This window comes from Takifugu flavidus, chromosome 11 (genome assembly GCF_003711565.1).
Source record: "Takifugu flavidus isolate HTHZ2018 chromosome 11, ASM371156v2, whole genome shotgun sequence".
Taxonomy (NCBI): Eukaryota; Metazoa; Chordata; class Actinopteri; order Tetraodontiformes; family Tetraodontidae; genus Takifugu; species Takifugu flavidus.
The window spans coordinates 1,438,361-1,459,432 of NC_079530.1; the positions used below are offsets into that span (position 1 = coordinate 1,438,361).

Genomic DNA, 21,072 nt, shown 5'->3' on the forward strand with positions numbered 1-21,072 from the left:
GTATTTGACGGGCAAATGCAAAAATGCAGCCCTTTTTTGATGAAAACCCAATCAAACATGTTCATTTATTCCTTCTGTGACGACAGAGGCTCCGCCCTCCCTCCTCTCCTGGTATAAAGCAGCGGTTACATAATGAAGGACCAGACCTCCATGAGTGTGATGCAACATCCCAGCGGCCAGCCCAACATGTCCTTTAATCATCAGTAGCACATCAATGGTAACAGCTTTGTATTCCTGCTACGTGTCCATTCAACGCTGCGTATCACATAAATGAGCTGGGATCATTCTGGAATATTCAACGGCGTTCTGAATCTCAGAGCAGCCGTTCCCACGTGAGCGGTCGCTAATGTATGCATCTCGCACATTCCTCCTCCCGCAGGCTTTTCTGACCTGTCTTGTGTTTTGGATGTTGGTGGACTGGCGGGGGAACAGCTTCTGACAGGATAACACAGAGGTGACAGACAGCTTTGAGAAGAAGCACTCGGTCCCTGTGGGAGGGGGGGATTCGTCTCTTCAGCTCCTGTTTCATGACATTGCACCCCCCCCCCCCCCCCGGCTCCAGCCCGACCACGTCTCAACAGAGAATAATCCAGTTGAAGATAACCCCTGCAGAGAGCTGAGTAATGCTCTCTGTGGACCCCCCTTCTCCCGTTCTTCCACCCGCTCAGCGGTACATTCTGCTCCAACCATCTTTTCACTCCTCTTCCATTGATTCAGGTCCTTCCCCAGGTCCCCTCAGCATCCCTCAGCACATATCGATGCACTGGGAGCAGACTCCCTGGTTTCCACGTGGGGCTCAGGTCCCCTGATAGTTCCTCCTGAAATAAGCTTCTTGATTAGTGACGAAAGGCGACGGGAGGCCTCTGCATATCGACGCCACGTCAGCAACAAATTGAAGCAACTGTTTGTGCAACACGCGTTTCGTTACGCTGCTGATTGCTGTCAATACCTGAAGATAATTCAGATCTAAAAATACCCCAAGTCTTCATGTTGAAGCGGTTCCTAAAACAGGAAGTTTCAGCCGCAAGTCCGCTGAACTTCTCCTGGTGCGGATAATCATCTGAGGGTTGCTCCCGTTCTCACATAGGGAGAGTTTTCCTTTTTTCTTTCTCGCTCGTCAGGCTCTTTAGAAGTTTCTCTGAGATCCGTTAAGCAGGAGCTCCAGTCGGAGGGAGCAGAGGCAGAGGCCAGGCAGCCCGCTCCATAAGTAAGTCCTCCTGTGTGTATGTGGCAGAATTCTGGGCATGAAAGCTGCTGTTGTTTCCTTTCATGCTGCCCACGGCCGCTTCTTAAGCTCCTCCATATAGATCATTTACTGTATTCATAAGTCTGCCGGAGTCTAATCTCAGAGGCTGAAAGGTGAGAAGAAAAAGAAATGTGGGTTTTAACTTTTAACCAACACTTTGAATAAAGCATTTATAGAAGTATATTTCTTTCTTTTTTTAAAAAAAAAAAGATGGTTTTTAGCTTACACTTAAGCTGGGAATGGCTGGTATTGTTCCAACATCCAGCAGGAACTGACAAAAAAAACCTTATTTTTGCTGTTTTGATGGATTTTTGGACCCATTTAGCAACAAGGGATCTTTTTATAGCAACAGTGCACGTGACCTGTCTCACTATGCAGAAGCTCTAGTTTCAGTGTAGCTGGAAGAAGGATGCACGGGACATCATGGATGTCTCCCCATCATCCCCAGTAGATGCACCCAAACAGGGTGCCTGGATTCACATACAATTATATCTCATAGAAATTGAATTATTTGTATTTTGCCTTTTGAGTGGATGCTAAATGAAGTGGATCGATCATTTGACTCTGTGGCGTAATGTATGATGGAAGTGTGATGCTAATTAGCAATTAATGGTCAAGCTGTTGATCAAAAGCATTCTTGGTACGTATGGAATGGGCATCAACTGGTTTTGGGGGACACATCCATGTGGATGGACTTGGAATTGAAGCAGTTTGAGGCTCAAATGTAATATTTATAAAGTATATACAGGTTGCCTGCACATTTCCAAGCACATTTCTAAGATGCTATTTCCAGGTATAGTTATAATTAAATAAAAAGAACAATGAAATATGACCTAAACATAGAAGATCCATCTTTCAGATTGAAATTTCCTTGACATCTTTAATGTGGTGTATTTTAATAAAGACCCAGGTGCTCTTTTGATATAAGCTACTGTTACTTAGCTTCAACCATCTGTCATTTGTTTCACTTATGAATGTCCAGATCAGTATTTATACTACAAACATTGACTCGGCCTGGGAATAGAGGCAATACTGCTGGTGAGAGGACTGGACGTAATTAAGATGCCTTGGACACCTTAATTTAGCAGATGTCTCCAGCCTGCAATGCTGCCAGAGAGGAGCAACATCTGGGAAGTCTATTTGATATTCTGCACTGGGGTTCAACCCCAGCTAAACAGAAGAAAATATGCATCATCAAAACGACCTCAAAACAGAAGCAATTTCAAAGTAAAAGAGTGGGACTTCAATAGAGGCGCAGAAAGGAAAACCCATGAGGCCAGAAATAATACGCAAAACTCTTTCAATTACTGTCAGATTGATAATAAAATAGCATGTCTGCATCATTAAAAACCTGGCACAAGTGCATTGTTGTTCTCCTCCGTCGCTCTTGTTATCTAATCATGGGCAGGCCCGAACGTCTGGGGCTCTGGTGGTTATCGAAGGAGCAGAGTGATATTTGTCAATGAAGCACCAATTAAACACAAGTATTGCTCACTTTGCACTCATCACGTCCTCGTACATCCAGGCAGCATTCGGTCAATTACAGAGTTATCGGCGTCCTCCCTCGTGCACTGAACCGGATCGTTCCCGCGAGCTCTGCAGCGTGTCTGACAGTAGATGAAACTCGCGTTGTTGCATCGTCTCTCATCAGTATCATCATCACCTGGTCGCTCATCATCAAACCGCTTGATTCGCTTCTTGCTTCTCAACATTGTTATTTATTTCTGGACGGTTATTGAGCTGACCCGACCGGGTCCACCGGCAGTCCAGACTGTGACTGTGTTGGATCCAATGAGCTGCACGTTAAGTGTGGATCCTCTTCTGGGCTCCTCGCATCGAGAGTGTCGCAGACCAAATGGAAATTTACATGTGAAATGAGGTCGTTTCCGCCCACAAACAGGAGGAGCTGGTTCGACCACAGAACCTTCAGGCAGTGATCCTCCGGTGCCGTCACACACTGTCCATTTGAGTCCGTCAGTCAAGCATCAAAAGGTGTGAAAATGATGCAAACGCCGGCATTTATGGTCCGTGTGTGTGTGTGTGTGTTTGCGGAGGTCTGATCACCCCATTCCCATCTCCTCTTTTCTTCTTCTTCAGGTCCGTTTCGTGATGTCACGCCTGTCCCTCAGCCTGTTTTAACCAGAACTACGTTTCCATCTCTGTCAAAGGTTAAGGATTTCCGTCCTTTTAGTCATTTTGTGCTTTTTAAAGACATGTAACGTACTTTTTTCTCCTCGACGTCTCTTCAACCTTTAATAAATGATTTTCAGTCCAAGCTGGAGGTGAGGTTGGCCTCAAGGTCACTGAAAACTGTCAGGAGGCTTTTAAGACAGCACAAACAAACAGTTCTTTCATTTTCCTCTGATGAAAGACAGCAATGTACCATCAGACATTCAGAACGTCCAGTGAAATTAAATAAAATGGCAGCACCGACTGATGTATTTCGGTCTGCAAATATTGGACCGAGTCGGCTCATAACAGAGCCGCACAACAAGCCAGGAACCAACCGATTAATCATGAAAGAAAGAAGGGAAGTTGCTGTTAAAATGGAAAATCTGGGAGCCGTTGTACCCATAGAAACATGGACAGTCATGTCCTCAGTGCTGAAGGAGAGGAGAGGATTTAAAAAAGGCTGCATCATTGATCAACTGCTAATTAAAGTTTAGCTGCTGTTTGGATGATGAGAAGCAGATAAAGAGAGAACAATAGACAATGTTCCACCGTTTAAAGCACCTACCAGCAGCAGCAGAGCTGGACAGTGTTGAGACCAGGAACCATCAACAAACTTACAGCTTGTTGGAAACAACAATGCAAATAATCTAAATTCACGATCGCATGCGGCAAAGAAATAAAATAACACATCCATCCTGTCTGGTCATTGAAGAGCCCTCAGGGTTTTTTTTTTACACATTGTAAAGAAAGTGAGGGAAAACCCCAGGATGTAAATTATTGAAAGTAAATAAAAGGCCAATTCCATGTGCGCGTCGCGCAGCACTCGCAGTTTGCTCACGTTAGAAGCTGAAAGGCGGCTTCACTCAGTGTTCGCAGCCTTCCCTCCCCAGGCTTTATGAATTCATGATAGAGGAGGATCATCAGAGATAAGGAGGGGTGGTTTTCTTTAAGTCTCAGCCCTGGGAAGCAGTCACATTCTGCCTTCAGACGAGGACGGCTGGTGTCAACACTGCAGCAAAGAGCCCGACGAGACAACCCAACTGATCAAAAGCCTCCCAAACAAAGCGCTCGTTCTGGAGGCTCATTGTTCGCTCCAGCTCGGTAAATTTACAGGAGGATTAAAATTTCAGCGGACTGCAGCCTCAACAGAGAGTCCAACCTTTGGTGTGATGCTCGCAGGTACTAACTGAAAGATCCCGAAGAGCCACACAGACAAAAGGAGAGCAGCGACAAATACGGAATAAATGATAGAAGTGTGAACCACAATGTATTGTTCTTTCATGATTGTTGATGCTTTTACACTCCTGGAACTCCTGATTTGACTTGTCTGACATGTCCACATGTGTCTTAACAGCCTCTTCTTGAATATATTTGACTAAATCCAATCAATAGATGCAGCTAAATGCAAAAACAATGCCTCAATGAGGGAGAGTCATTCACAAAACCGATGTGGATTTAAGTGTTTATCCTGATAATCAGACAGCAGTGGCCAGCGAGAGGAGCCGTAACCAAGTGGATGCAGAGGAAACCATCTCTGGCTGAACAAGATAGTGAAACAAAGCTGCAGGAGACATTAAACACAGCAGGCTCTGCAGTATCGCATTCAATAATTCACATCCAGGCATGAATGCAAGAAACTTTCAGCGTATGAATTCATTAATAATTACTATGGACAAGTACAGGGTTTTACTCTGATCCAGTAGTCTTATGAGGGTTTGATAAGTTGGGGTTCATTAAACCGCCCCAAACTTCTACCTTTCTTTGTCCACATCTACCTAAAAATAAAACTTTTTTGTTTATACGTTGCTATTCTTAAAGCACAGCTCAGTTTTAAATGGGTAATTGTAATTCCTTACAGATCTGCATGACGATCAAGAAGCTTCACGGCCCTCTGAAAGTTTTCAAGCTCTACTTCCTGCCCTACATCATGTTATACCCCCCCACACATGCATCATGCATTGTGATAATCATTCAGTTACAGTCGAATTCTTGCAAGTAATGTTGGGATGGCTGGAGTGTGATACGTGCACGGCTTACACTCAGTGTGTAAGTGGGATTCGACCCCAGAATGCAGCTCGGTTGATAGGGAAGATAAAGGCTCCATCTGTGTTGAGAGCTTGCTGTGGACCAGGCTAGCAGCTACAGTACCGTCCCTCAGGAGAGGAGGTGTGCTCCTCTTTAATCAATCTTCACTTACCGAGTTAAGCAGCTTAGGGGCCAAAGTGAGACCTCTTCTAGTATTAATTAAAATGAATAGACGAGGCCTTATCGGGGTAATAGAGGCTTATCTCCGGCTGCAGCTTTGTAGACATGAAATGTGAAATGAAGGAGGGAGAAGGCAGAAAATCGCCCACTTGAGTTATTCAAGTGAAACAAGGGAGACTTCCAAATCATAATAACACTGTTTATTTTTTTAAGTGGACTGTGTTCTGCAGTTCAGGCCCTCCTGAGCTTGAGCCCGGCCAAATCCCAACTAATGTGTGTTGTCATATTCATTTAACCTCAGACCCCCCCCTCCCAACCAAACTGGGGGAGTTTAACAACTGAATGTGCAACATTCAGCACATTCCTAATGCTGACATACTGCAACTTCTTGTGTGAAGTGATGTGGCGTTCTAACTTACACAATGCAGGATCCATGTGTGTGTGTGTGTGTGTGGGGGGGGATAATAACATGTTATAGGGCCAGCAATTTCAGCATCCTCTCCTAACACCTTCCTCTAGCTGCTCCTGGAGGACATGGCCTTGAAGTACAAGAAGAAAAAAACCCAAATATGTTTCCTGGATGGTTGGTTTGACGTGATCCTGTTAAAACACTTTGTCGAAGGTGTTTTCATTCTGCTTAAAAATCCCATGAATCCCACGCGTGAATGACAATCTTTACTGTCGAGGTCTGTTCGTGCTGGTCATACTCTCTTGGACATTTTTTCTCGTCAGGTTTATTCAGTGAGACTCCGAACACGCAAATCAAACGTGTGGATGGGAGCACAGATCCATCAATACTCCTGGTATTTCAGAGGAATGGTCAAGATCTCCAGATCTGCTAATAGATTAACATACCCATAGTTATGCAGTCATATCCCTTTATTCAGTAGCATGCTAATTAGCCTTATGGGGCCTAGGCAACAGGGAAATAAACAATTGGGTTCGCCATGTCATGTAGATAAGGTCATCCTTCACCAAAGAAACGTCAAAGTCCTGCAGAAGTTCAGGTGGTGGCGAGAGGGACTAAATGTCTTTTCTTCATTCTTGTTGTTGCTTTGGCAGAGCAACAGTGGAAACTGTCCAAGAACTAATTAGATCCAAATTGGTGAAGTTTTAATCAGGTTCAGAGTGAGAACTGTTGTTGCTGAGACTAAATGTGTCTGACAGCGGAATCATGACTCACTGCTGTGAGGATGAAGATGCCTGAGAAATCCAGCAGAGGAAGGAAATTGTCCCAGATAGGGGACCAACAATTAAAGGTAATGAACATTAAATTCTGCTTTCTGCTTCCCTGTAGAAAGTGATAAATGATAGCTTGGATGAAGCAAAGCAGAGCAATGACTGAAGGGAGGGAGAAGAGAAAACCACTCAAAAGTTAAAGACTTGGGTGGAAAAAGACCCTCTCCGGTAATCCCATTACTCTGCTCGAAATTATTTTTACATCGCCAGTTTGTGACAACAACTATAAAACACTATAAAACACTACAAAAAAGATAGACACAAACAATAAAAAACAAGTTCAAACGAAGAAAAGGTTTGAAAGAGGGAAGATGTGCAGGGAGTGTTGGGGGTTTTGCCTAGCGTCTCTCTGTCCCCTGCCTGTTGCCATCTTGTCTCTGTCTCCATGTGTTCCTTTGCATCTGGGCTGGTCAGGGAGGTTACCTGGTCTTCTCCTGTCAGTTTTGAGTTCAGGCCTAGATTCGATGTCGATAAATTGATCGTCGGCGGTGTCGCTCTGCTTCTGCTCTGGTTCTCGTCTCATCCTGCATGTTTGTCCTTGCGTCGGGTCCCCTTCGGTCTTCTGCCCTGCCTGTAATTGTTTTCCACCAAATCCTATAAAGTACTGCCAGAACTTGATTCAGTCTGCCGTGCCGGCGCTTGGGGTTCAGTCTGAACTGGCCACAATGGACCTTGCAGACACAAAGTCCCTGCGCCGGATAACACGAAGGACTAATCAGAGCCCTGTTTGGTAACAGTTCCACCCTTGTGCTGGTGGTTCCTTCTGTTCAGGTTCAGCAGGTTTCCAAGCTAACCTGCTCCCCTTTGCTCGCTGCTTCTTCACCCAGAGTTTCTAACATCTGCGATCTGGAGCCATTGCACAAAGACTTGTATAAATGTCTCGGCTTCCTCCTCCAGTGTGGGCTGATTTTTAGCAAAGGTTCCATTCATTTTCATCCAAGTCCGCCAAGGTATATTATCTTACTGGTTTGCTTAGAGGCAAGGCACTGGTCTGGGAAGAGGCAATGAGCTCCTGTTCCTACTTTGGGTCTCTGTTGTATGGGTTTGTGAAGTTTTCCGCCTGATCAAACAGAGCCTTAAAACTGTCCATGGTGATAAATTTGATGGATTTTTGGATCCTGTCAGTGGACTCCAGGTGAAACTAACCGTCTCTTTAGGGAGACGTTCCCTTGGAACTGAGTGACCAGCTGCGGGATAAGCTTACCCCAGTGACCTGACCACCCTCATTTCTCTTGCCATTATGATAGAAAACCGAATGAGAGAGGAGCACCAGGAGCGCATAGCCAACAACTCCGGCTGTTCTTCCTCCTTTCTTTCTGCACTCCGACACCTCACCACCCTCTGTGTTGGGGGAGCCGATATAGTTGGGTTGTGCCAAATTAACTCCTGATGAATGCCTCCACATTATTCCAGCAAGGGAGTGCTTGTACCACGGTAATTTCCGAAATTTTTCTCCATTTTCTTCAGATTCCATACTGGAGGCAGCGCCACCCTTGGATCAACTGCTGTTATCAGCAATGTTGTGTACTATAAATGTGGTTCTCCCTTGTCAAGCTTTGCTCATCTCACGTGCCCAAGACAATTTACTGGAGGGAGGACTCCCTGTGCAGAGTGGCTGTTTGCTGGAGACTCTTCCGATACCCCTCACAGCCACCGCTCTGGATGGGAGGTTCATCACCCGTGTGACCCACAGAACAGCTAAAGTAACGCTCGTCATCTCCAGGTTTTTCTTTGTGGAGAGGACAAAACACTCCGATCCAGCATAGGCTACTCTTCTTTGCTGATCCTGGGTCAGCCTGTTCCCACCAGGGAGTTTATTGTGGAAATAATAAACTACCTCTGATGTTGAGGTAGACATGGTGCTGTCTCAGTACACCAGCCTGGTGATTGGGCTCCATGTGCCTTTTTCTTCTGTAGGTGAACTCCTCTTGCTGCCGGTTAAGCTGCCATGGAAGAAGTGGCAGAAGCTGCTGGAGAGGGGCAGATCAACCCTTCATCATGTAGACTGACCAAAAAACTTCACTTATACAATTTGCCAAGAGCAGGCGCCTTTATTCTTCAAGGTCCACATCAGCTACCATCCTGCTTCCTGTAAACATAAGTCTAAAGATCTCTCTAAAGATCCCAGTTTGTAGCTGACCAGTTCCACTGCCTTGGGGGTGAGTCTGTCCCAAGAGAGAGTGGTGAGTATGCTCACTTGGGAGGTGGGGAGAACCGTGAGAGCCCAGCACCAGCACCCAGATCCAGGTACAGGACCACAAAACTATTTATTGGGTCCTCAAGGCCCAACAGCAGACTCTAGCTGGTCTACTGCAAGGTTTGCCCATCCCAGGGTTATCCTTGTCCCATAGGGTGCTTTGGACTTTGTTAATGGCCCTCTGTTGTCCAGAGGAAACACAGTTATTATGGCAGTTGTGAACCGTTTTTTTAAGGACACTCACTTTTTGGCCTTGCCCAAAATCCCCACCGGTCTAGACTGCTATCCACCTGGTAGACCAAATCTTTAACATAAATGGTATTCACTACAAATTTAGTGTCTAACAGGGGTTTCCAGTTCATTTCCTAGGTTTGGAAGGTTTTGCTAAGGCCTTGGGGGTCTCAGTCAGCTTGTCCTCTGGTTATCAGCCACAATCCAATGGTCAAGCAGAGAGGGTGAATCAGGTTCTGGAGTCACGCTCCCGTTCACTTTGCTGAGCCTGCTTCTTGTCCCATCTTGTCTGTGAATTGAGGACCTACTGCTGACAGTCAGGGTGAGTATTCCTGTTGGAACAGGTTTTGAGGTGGGATGTATCAATATTATGATGGTGGGAAGGAGTTCCAGAGACGGTGGGGGGCATAGCGACTGGGCTCTGGTCCCCGTGGTGTTTGTGAGTGCCAGAGGGATAGTGAGGCTGATGGAAGATGATGAGCTAAGAGATTAATCTAGAACACTGTTGTTGTGACTCAGGTGTTGGCTCATTTACTCCCGTGAGCATCGCGGGTGTTTTTTATTTGAAAGACAGAAAACAAGTAGGAGTCCTTTAATCTGTTGAGCGACAATCATTGAAGACAATAAACTGAAAGGTGACAGGAATTAGATCCATTTCCTCAGCTGACAAGTGACGTTAAGCTGTTAATCAGCCTGTAACAGACTTCAGAATGAAGATATTTATCTACACTGTGCAGGATTATATGAAGGACTACAGGGGAAATCAAGCTCGCGTGAGTGTTCAAGCATGTAAATGAGATGCTAAATGGGAGGACATGTGTGGTTCAGATCATAACGTTCATTTTAGAATCAAAGGCTTCAGATGATGGAGATCTCGGCTCGACTGGTGGAAATGCTTTGATTCTTGCAAGATTCAGTGAAAGACAGCGTGTCCCTGGTTGGAGGAAAGTAAAAATCCTTCTGAAAAGTGTCAGAATTACATTTAATTGATCATACACATGTGGTGCGAACAGACAGTCAAAGTGTGTTTCGATTGTAGCTTCAAATAAAAACACTCCCATGCCGCAAACCAGCATCGTCACGGCCAACTGCCTCAGATGACACCGTATTGATAAAGAGGGTTTTGTAGATGAATTTATTTGATCATGTTACAAGCTGTGATCTTCTTTCTGTCGTCTTGAGCTTTTTGCTTTGTTCTCCGAAAAATGAGGCAGGTGCCGCGATGCTGCCAGGGTTTTCACTAAGGTCCTCGAGAACTGAAACTTTTGGAGTTTTGAGTGGCACTCGAGCATCTGCTGGTGTCTCACCACGATGAGCGTCTGGTCCCCGGATAAATCCACACCAGTCTTTCCACCTTGGGAGCCTTCGCTGCTCGATAAATGCGAGCATTCCGTGAGCCTTTATGGGCAGGGCGGTCCCAACATTTCCAAGGTCGGATCAACACAGACCAAGGTCAAGGTGACTGTGGCACATTCGTATTTCTTCAGCTGAGGATGAGCTGTCAAACATTGTATCAGGGAAGCCATCAGGACCCTTAAGCTCAGAGTCTTGACGGGATATCGAGCAACTCTAAATCAACCTCAGCAGGGTCTTCATGTGCACAGCGTCCCCCAGCTCCCTCTCATCTAAGACACCCTGATGAATCATCTAGTGTGTTCTATTTTGTTTATTTCCTAGCATAGTTAGACCGTCGCTACGACATTAACCTTGACATTGACCATTAGGCTGATCGGTCACATTCGTTACACATTCATTTCACATTTATTAGCACTAGCATCAGCCACAGAACAGTCTGTGTCCACATCTGACATCATTTTCGCTGATAACCTCTGAACTCACCCAGGATCGGGATCCGCTGTAATCGTTGATAGGTCAGATTCCTGCTAAGCTAAGCTAAGTCTATCATCTCCTCTCGCTTGTGATGAAATATCCCGAAGCTCAAAGAGACTTTTTCCTCATTTTCACGTTATGGCTGTCGATCTATTGATCAGGTTGTGCTGACCAAGCGCAGCCCCGGAGTGCTGAAGGGTGGGAGGCACGTCCGGCGTATAGCGAGTATGCCACTGCAGCAGGCACGGGGCCCAGAACATCTGCCACTTGTGAGATGTGAAAAGGAGATTCTGGGGACTTCACAGGTACAAAATATCCACCAAACCAAAGCAATCGCCCTCTCTGTAGATTATACCACCGGCCTGACTGCATCAGTCGGTGCCAATGGATTTGCAACACTTCCTGACGCAAAGGGAGTTACCGCGCGCTTAGAAGAAGCCCTCCATCTTGTACATGTTCAAAGCGAAGTAGAATCCATCATGATTATGCTTCCTGACTGTGAGGCTAGCATTGCCCCAGCAGCTGTGAGCCGCTCCTAGCGCCGTGTGTCAGCAGTCTTACCTGCTAATGAGAAGGATGGTGAACAAGGTCCCCCCAGATACAGAGAAAGCCATGGCTGCTAATCGAGTGGAGTTGCCAAGTGGAGTTTATCTGGAATAAAAGCACAAACGGGAGAAGATGATGTAATTCAAACTGAGAGCGGCATCAGGTGATTCAGAATGCTGCGATATGGATGTTGTTTCCTTTAGCGCCGAGTATTTTGTTGCATATCGGTACAAGACACCCACATGGGCCGATGTCGTGACTCCTGCAGCTCCTTCAGATTCAATCTGCTGGCACACATCACAACGGAGCTTTGCCATCTTTCCTAGGCTTACCGTCCCAGGTTTGGCCTCAGATCATCACCCAGGTAACAGTGATTTCTTTGCAGTGCTTTATTCCTCTCATACTCCCGCACGGGCACTGAAATGAAGGGTTATATTGCTGAAGTTTATTTCTAAATCACACAACAGCTGCAGAGCTGAGGCCCCTGAGTGACTCGTCCCTTAGCAACTCTGTCACTTTTTGATACTGATCGTCCCAACCCCAACAACAGCACCATTTGGGCCAAAGACGTATGGCATATGGCAGTTTTCCTTGAGAAGAAGTGCTCCTGCTCCATCCAACACCCTGCACTCCGTCTCCCTTGAGCATCTTCCAAGATTAAAAGGTGACAGAAATCGTTTGGAGACCACGGAAACTTCAACACCGAGGCCTGACTGATACCAGCCAGGCAGACAGAAGGTACAATATCATGTCACAAATGGATCCTGTCCCTCTGGTGGTGACACATGAGCCCAGCCCAGACATAAGAGGAAGACCCCTCGGTGGAAATAGTCCCCTCAGCTGCACAATACCTGTTCCCACCAGCTATACTGACTCTACGTATACATGCAGCTGCTTTCCTCACAATTCCAACACAGTCACGTGTGGCCAGCGGGTTTAGAGGCGTACACCGCTGCTGCTAGGGTTCACGATGATCAGACCAACAAATCACCGATTTGGGCCACTTCCCGCTTCTGTAATTGCTGCAATAGATCACATGAGTGTACCTGGTGACTTCCTGATTACAAGTGCAGGGATCTTTGTTACTCACGGCTGATGAGCTCAATCCATGGTATTGATTTTGTAGGAAGAACAATCACCTCAAGCGAAAGGAATCCAGCAAAATCCTTTCTATGATATGTAACAACTGGAAACCAAGCAGTTTAGCCAAGCAGCTTATTTCCCCTCAGATTGTGAGCAACACCTGTACAATAGTGTGTATAGTGTATATAACTAGGCAGTAGTAATCCATGGTTACATAACATTTCAGCTCGAAGGTCAAATTCCCTCCAGAATCATCACCAATATTGAATCAGTTCTTCCATGTGCCCATTATGAATATTTCCTAATGCTTTCTTTAAAATCTGTTCATTTTGAGTCATTTTGCTAAAAACAAATGGCGGCAGTCTCATAACCTCCTGTAATACTAAACAATCAAATAGAGTAGAAAGGCTTTTTCAAAGATGCTAATGTTGAATATTGTGATTTTTTTAATATAAAAAATTACTTCTATATACATTAGATGCTACCAAAACTAAAGACCTCACCAGCTGAACAAGTGCTAAAGCATCTCTTGCATTTTCTTAATAGGCTGTTTAGCTCTTAATCTGTGGAGCGGTTCAACTTATTTCCTTAATATACATGTGAGAATGGACCAATTTAGCCTTTATTGCACCTCCTTGAAGCAGCTGTGGTGAGTATAGGAGGACCGCTCCAGCCTTAACGTTCACCGGACCCATTTTAGGCTCACACCTGCCGCGTTCTGCAAGCGTACATTAGCAAAGGAAAATGGTCAAGTAGCAGTTTCCCCTGGGTGCACACATCAGCTCAGCCTTTCAGTCAGAAAAGACTGAGCTAATGACTCGGTTTGTGGCACTTGAGGAGGATTTAAATCCCAGTGAAGAGAGCTAGCGGAGAGGAGCGCCTCACACGTTCAGCTGCAGCTGGAGCCAGCAGGGACACGACCTCAAATCCCCGAAGGATCAGCGTAAGTTTGTTAAGGGAAGGAACAAACTGAAACTGACACTCTGAGGCAGGCTGAGTGGCACCAGAGGAACGGAGAGGAGAAGGCCCCAAAGCTCGATGCATTCGCTGCCAAATCCGCTCTGCTTCACAAAGAGACTCCTGGGACGCAAATGAAACAGACAACTCAGCTGGTTTCAGCCAATTGTCAACCCAACAAATCAGGTATTAATGTATCAGTGTCACAGTGCCTCCACACTCACCGTCATCAGTGCAGTGGTTGATGTGGAAAGGCCCTATTTCTTGTATTACGCTGATATTCTGTTTCGCACAATCAAAGCAGGGCCCGTCCCAGCGCTCCAGTCCACATAAGACACGACAGTCATGTAAATCTGTCCAAAATGCTCATGGATACAAAGAACATTTTCGTACTTTTGTCATGATATAACACAATTTTAGCATTTAGCATATTTCAATACCGTCCAGGATTAAGCCAAGGCACAAAGAAGATGCATCGGTGCAAGCTGGTCTGTCTATTTTCCATTGTTTCTCGCAAATTACGTCAATTATTTGCTCACTATAGCCAAGCCGTTCTAACCCTGTGGTCACATGACTACATAGGAGGACAGGACAGACACTCCGGAAATACAATGATGCTGGAAACATTTTTTAGCTACCAAATCCTTCGTACAAAATTAGCAGCGGGGAACTCAAGGCTGAAGAAAAACAAAAGAAATCTTGTGCCTGGAAGATCATGAGAACCCACCAATATTGTTGTGAAATGTGCTGCAGCGACTGACAGCATCTCCGTTTCTCTTCCCAAACAAGTGAGATGATTATCGATATCCTTAAAAACCAGAGAAGGCTGGACTATCAGTTTATACCAAGACAGCTTTACAAGAGATCAAAGCCAAGGAGAAGAAATAATGCCGCCGTAATTTACAGGAGTCTGTGTGAGCCTGTCATCCAGTTTTGTTCATTCTTAAGCTCCTTTCAGAGGCTCAAACAAAGCAAATTGGAGCGAGCGTGTGCCAGCAAATGTCCTCAGAGAGCGGCGTGGATGTTGGCAGGAGGCTCAGTCGGCTGATGAAGTTTCAAAGAAGAAAAAGCTCAGCCCGGAGGTCAGAACTAGAGGACACAAACTCCACTTTGTCCTCCGCTTTTGCAGGAGTAGCAGTAAAACAACAGAAAAATTGAGCGATGGAAGAAAAAAGCACCGCCAAAAGGACCAATAAATGAGGAGAAACTATGCTAGGAGCAACCATAAAATCATCAAAACGGACAATTTTCCGATGAAATTAAGCTAATCTACAAAGAGGATGTAAAGAAAATGAAAACACATCTGTAACCGCGACGGTCCCGTCACAACAGATGGAGAACGGCCCGAACTAACGAGCGTGCGCGCGAGACTGAAACTCATAAAGAGACGAAATGTGGCGAGGCATTCAAATCCATCAAAATCCATCCCAGAGATGGAAAAATAGAAGTGGTGCAGGAGAACACGTGCACTGCATCCCTGCATCAACCTGTGCGTAGGGATGCCAGGAGGATTCATTCACCTATACTTGGAGTTTGGTTGTTATGGTAACCAGCAGCACCTTCCTGTTTATCCTGCTGAATTAAAATGTGGTCAGTTGCAGCGTCCACCATACAGGACCCGGAACGCCATCCCGGCTGGATGGTGTCAGGCCAGAGACATCCGCAGTCCTCCTCTGGTGTGTCCGGGCTGCCCGGGCCATCCTGGAGAGCAGTGTTCCACATGGGCGGGTGGATAAAAGGGACGCCTGTCTTTCAACTCTCGCTCTGACTGCCGGCAATTTGATTTTACGCTGACTTGAAAAGGGCAAAGACTCGAGAAGAAGCCCTGTCAAGCAGAACTGAGTCACTTCATTTAATTCTCGTGCTCTTTCCCTTATTCTTGGAACACTGGCTGAGTCACATCGACGCAGCGCTGACCTTTGTGCTCTCAAAGCCACCACTCCATACCATAATGTCCCCGCTTCGCCCTCCTGTTCTCATTTATGTTCTTGATGTTTTTGAGTTTAATTCCATCCATGAAACACTTGAGCTAAACGGTTTCCCTGCGTGACCAAATGCAGCTCAAATGTGACCAGCAGACATCAAAGGAAATTTAGAACAACTTTCCTAAATACGCTAAAGTGCAACTTCCTCCCAACGGGTCACGTGGTTAATAAGGAGCAGGCTTGTGTTCCTGCTTCCTACTTGATTGAGATGCACGTTTATCCCCTTTAACTTCACCGTTTCCTGGACGGTTTAATCTGCTTTCATGTGTGAAACTGGAGATTTGGGCGTCAGGCCGCCCGTATTGACCGGCTGGATTCAGCTAATAAAGGACTACATTTATCAAGACGCTTGTGCACGTGCAGTCGGCTTTATCTTTCACTCGGCAGGTCTGATGGAACGGGCTTAGGAAGGATTTAACGGCCTCTGATGCTAACTTCTTGCTTGTGGAGCGTCTCAAATCAGCAGATTAACATGTAATCTGGAAGACTGTTTGTTCCTGGCTGATAGGCGGTGTTGTTATTCAGAACAGATACGCGCTGCGATTGCTTCTTCGTGGTTTCGGAGTTCCTAATTATCTCGTTTCTTTCTGGGATTCAATAGAGCACCAGCAGATTACTCTGCTAGTTCCAGCGTCTCCACAGAAAAACGACCTTGACAGGTCGCAGGACGATTTGAATGGAAGTGAAATCCATTTTATTCGGTGGAAAAGATGCTCGGTTTTGGTTCCCTTTCCCCCCACAGGTCTCTCAGAAGGTTCTGAATAAACCATCCATGAACATTTAGGGAGAATTAGAACAAGATCCTTTAGGCTTTAATGTCAAAGCCACTCGGAGGCCTCCACCTGCTGCCTGATATTATTCCACAAATGAACTCCTAGCTGGAAAACACATCCTGGCAGCACTTACACCTGGAAAGATTTTTCAGCTCAAACACGGAGGGGAACATTTTGGCCTGCGGCTCAGGTAACGTTCTCCAAAGATGGATGTTGGGAAGCCAAACAGCCCTTTTACAGGAAGGAAACCTGTTCGCCGTGCGCCTGAGATCCAAGCAAAACATTTCTAGAGCTCACGTTGGCGTCAAGGTGTCGTCCCAGGTGGGCGGCCCAACAGGAGCGGGGGTCCGAGTCCATCCGCCGGATAAACAACAGGCAGCACTCAGACCCGCTGCTGTGGCAGATGTGAGGAAATACTGATCGTTGGATTTGAAAAAGCTCGATCCTGGAGGGTCAAGGGCTTCGTTTTAATACATTTGAAAAATGAAAAAGGAGGATTTTGCTCATTTTCATGGAAGCTGTTACATGACGATCGGCTGGACCGACAGAGGAACAGATTCCTCCCGGCTTTTATGACCACCAGCATGACTGGAATATTTCTGACTACTGTTTTTAGACTTTGTGCCGGCCAGTTATTTATTAAGAAGCAACAAAAGGCTGGAGGAATATTTGTCATTTAAATGCTAAAAGGTCTCCCTCCTCCCTCCCTCTTCCCCTCCCCTCCTCTCCGCTCTCCCCCTCCTCCCCTCCCCTCCCCTCTCCCCTCTCCTCTCCTCCTCTCCTCTCCTCCCTCTCCCCCCCCCTCCCCTCCCCTCCCCTCCCCTCTTTCTCACTCTCCTCTCCTCTCCCCTCCCCTCCCCTCCCATCCCCCACCCCCTCCACCTCCCCTCCCCTCCCCTCCTCTCCTGCTCCTCTCCTCCCTCCCCTCTCCCTCTCTCTCCTCCTCTCCTCTCCTCGCCTCTCCTCTCCTCTCTCATCCTCTCCTCTCCTCTCCTCTCTCTCTCCTCTCCTCTCCTCTCCTCCCAAGTGGGAGGATGCTTAAATGAGGAAATGTCTACATTTAGCTTTGTGGTAATAAATGAGGTAATTCTGGGACACCCGGATATAAATCTGCACAATCCGACAGGCAACACTTTTCCTGACTCGGGGGAAGAGTGTTGTAGTTATGGCGCCACGCTTCCAGCTGCTTCCTATATAATGGGCGTCCACGAGGGCTCTATAATGGCTGCGTTGTGCACAGTTTCTCTACGCTTCTACATGAAGATGGCAACACGCTATCATGCTTCATATAATTGGCTGCCTTACGTCAATACTGTACTTGTGCGGAAAGTGGCCAAACAGTGGGGCGAGCGCTTAGCGCCGCTGATGTAACGCTGATTTAATCCGTCAAAACTCGCACTAACAAATGCACATCGAGTCCTCGGTGTCGTGCTGATAAAGATGAAGGGGGTTTCATTCAAAAGCCACTGAAACAGCTGCTGGGAGGCGCTCCGCTTCAGCGAGACCACACCGGTGGGCTTTGGCCACGTTGCACATGTATAATCACATGTAATCCTTGGAAAGGGGGGAAAAAAGGCCTGAGGGAAGCCCAGCCGACACATCTGGACACTGTGACAGCTCGAGTATGGACACCAGGAGGACTCAGGCCATCAGATTATATATCTGCTCGCGCAGGATGCTAACAGAGTTGAGGGGAGCTCGCATGGGACAAAACGCAGCACCCACAAACCCTGTCGGGATGCACCTGCACACCTGGGGAGTCTTCGAAGTGTTCCAGTTGGTGTTAGAAGCAGTTACATGAGGCGATTGTAAGATTAAAGACGATGAATCGGGGGAAATATGAGACAAGGCGCCCCAGAAAATCAGTCAATGCGTCGGCAGAGGCTGGAAATCAAATCAATGCCGAGAGAATATTATAAAGGAAGAGGATGGTGCCACATGTCCACTGAGCCAAAACAACTGCAATAGTTCAGTCTGTCACCCTGGGAGAGGACCCACTCCCAGCTCTGCAGCACTGATGATAACAGAGAGCCTTTCCATCATCTCCACAGCTCCTCTCTGCCTTTACTGTGTCTGCCGGCCTAAATCTGCACGGCAGCTGGCAGTTTACGTGCCCAATGAGTGAGCAAAAATCTGCACAATTAGGCTAAATGTGCCTGACAATCTGTGCAATGTGATTATGATTGTGCTTTAAGAAATTAGAGGCATGTTCAAGGAAATTTAATTTTCTTTTTGTTTTTTAAAATCCTAGTTTCTTCTGGAGCGTTTGTCTCTTACTGGACAGTTCATCTGACGCAGGGACCCGTGCACACGGTTACTGTCTAAAAACTGCTGCTATAATCCCAGAGGAGACACCTGTATTGAACAAAATCCTGACCTCCCCTTTAAGAGCTGTTGTTCTTTAAGAACAAACAAACAAACAACCCGGTTTAGGAGAATAAATTGACGAGTGTTAAAAAGTTGTTTAACCTTCAGTTATTTCCACAAAGACCGTCCCAGACGCGCTGATGAACAAGCTTGTGGCAGCTGAATTGAGCTAAATGCCATCACCAGCGACGCGCGTTGACGTTTGCGCGCGCGATGCCGCGACGATCCTTTAATTGCTGATAGGGATCGATGACATTTCGGGTGTTTTAGGACTAAAATGTATCCTTCGCTGCCTCAAAGTTTGCGTCGCGAGCAGACGTTTGCGTCCGACGTCCCTCGCCTCCTTCCGAAACGCGCGAGAAAGGCGCACGAAAAGACCTCAGACGTCTCCAAAATTTGAGGCGCACTAAACAATAATGGTTTCAACCAAACACACGGAAAACACAGACGAATGCTGTTAGACTCGAAGTTAAACGCCGAACTTTACCTGTGGTCGGAGATGGTCGCCAGCACGTCACGCATGTTAGTGCATCCCGCAGATGATGTGCCCGCAACGCGAGAGGGATTCCTTCCGATCGGCGCGGCTGTGGGCGCCACTTCCAGCCAGGAAAAGAAGGCACCTGCTGATCAACGCGCTCGCACGCCCGCACTCATAACAGTTTGTGCTCTGTCAGCGGATTCCCGTGAAGCACAACGGGACGGACGCGCCGCTGCGCAATGACGCACGCCATGAAGGAAGAGTCTCCTGTTATCTGCCACGATGATGACCGTGGGTTTCACCATGATCGGGGAGGAATGTGGGAGCAGACGGAAGAGCTCTAAATCTTTGTTTAAACCCCGTTCAGGGTTTTAAAAAAAAAAAAGATCTCATTCTCTCAGGAGGCTTTGGTAAACATGGCTAATTTAAACAATAGTCATCGTCATTATCTTGCCAACGAAACATTAATAAGGAGGAAAAAGAAATATACGTAATGGTTTTGGTGATTCGTGATGTAGAGAATTCAACTGATAATAATCTTGTCAGTGCACGTTTAACGCACAGCTATTCTAAATTCTAACAGCTCTGAAGGTGCTCTCGGGATTCAGAAGCGGGCCGGACTCAGGACGGAGGACCTTTGTGGCCAGAACGTGCAACGCTCTGATGGATGGAAGTCGACATCCCCCCCCCCACCCCCACCCCCCACCCCGCAAGGCCTCTGCCTGGAAATCTGTGTTTGTGTACCAGGAACGCTTCATCCAAAAACGCCCTCAGGTGGCGTGAGGGGCGGTCAGTCAGGCAGCAGCTCATCTGATCTTAACTCACATGTGTACCATAACTGTTGGCGCTTGGTCTCTGCATGGTAGGGCAGCAGAGCGCGCACACACGCACGCACACACGCACACACGCATACAGCGGTCCGCTAACAGCCAGTCAGCATCCATGCTAGATGACGACAGTGATTGTCTTCCACAGATGGTTGTATGAGCTTTAACCCCCGGGGAGGCTGTTCCCAGGCTGACCTACACTTCTGAGTAGTAAAGCAGAAAGGATGCAACATCTGCAAGTAGCTTCAGTTGGGGGGGGGGGGGGTGCCAAAACGGTAAAATTATCCTCCTCTTGCTGAGCAAACTCATCCATCAGGGGATGCTGCTCATTTGGCACCCGGTTTAACAGTGAAATTCAGACGGTCTATATTGTGCGAACAAAAACAAGTTTACAATTAAAGACAAAACCCATCAATTGGACAATTTGACTCTAACGACTAAACAAGAAAAATAATTTCCAACAATGAACGACACACACTGGGTGCACTCTCACAGGGCTACTAACATCATATAGAATATACATCTATGATTAATGGTTGCTTGCTCACACACTCACTCACACACTCACACACACACACACACACACACACACACTTGCGCATGTTTACATGATTTCTGTCCAATTGAAGCTCCAAAGTCACCCCGGTGAACTGATTCTCAGTTGAGTCAAATGCATCCCAACGATGCCATTGTCCTTGCAGTGGCTCACACGCTAACCTTAATATAGCATCTTTAGCATATCCTCCCACTTACTGCACTTGACCTTCGCCTTGTAAGTTTTAATGCATATGAGAGCAAAGGGATGGTTGGGAGGAGCAAGGCCACTAACCTGAAGGCCGCCCGCCTCTCGACCTCTCCTCCTGATGACAGGTCACCTCCTGATGGATTCCCCCTTCATCCCGTCTTTGTCACATTTACTGTTGGGAGGTTTCACCC

At 46.7% G+C, this 21,072-nt stretch overlaps 1 protein-coding gene across 4 annotated transcripts in view; it reads right to left on the minus strand.

The window, feature by feature from the left end:
- Positions 1-19,621, minus strand: part of LOC130534040 (gamma-aminobutyric acid receptor subunit pi) — a 41,549-nt gene extending 21,928 nt beyond the window's left edge. For 2 of the 4 annotated variants that reach the window (XM_057047907.1, XM_057047906.1), the window contains exons 1-2: positions 19,319-19,617; positions 11,682-11,771 (exon numbers count right to left, since the gene is read on the minus strand). In XM_057047907.1, the coding sequence (XP_056903887.1) occupies positions 11,682-11,734 (53 nt within the window). In that variant the 5' untranslated portion in view covers positions 11,735-11,771; positions 19,319-19,617. Of the gene's footprint in view, positions 1-11,681; positions 11,772-19,318 lie in introns of all 4 variants that reach the window. The other 2 variants (XM_057047908.1, XM_057047905.1) reach the window with 2 other exon arrangements.
- Between the last annotated feature and the right edge of the window lie 1,451 nt (positions 19,622-21,072).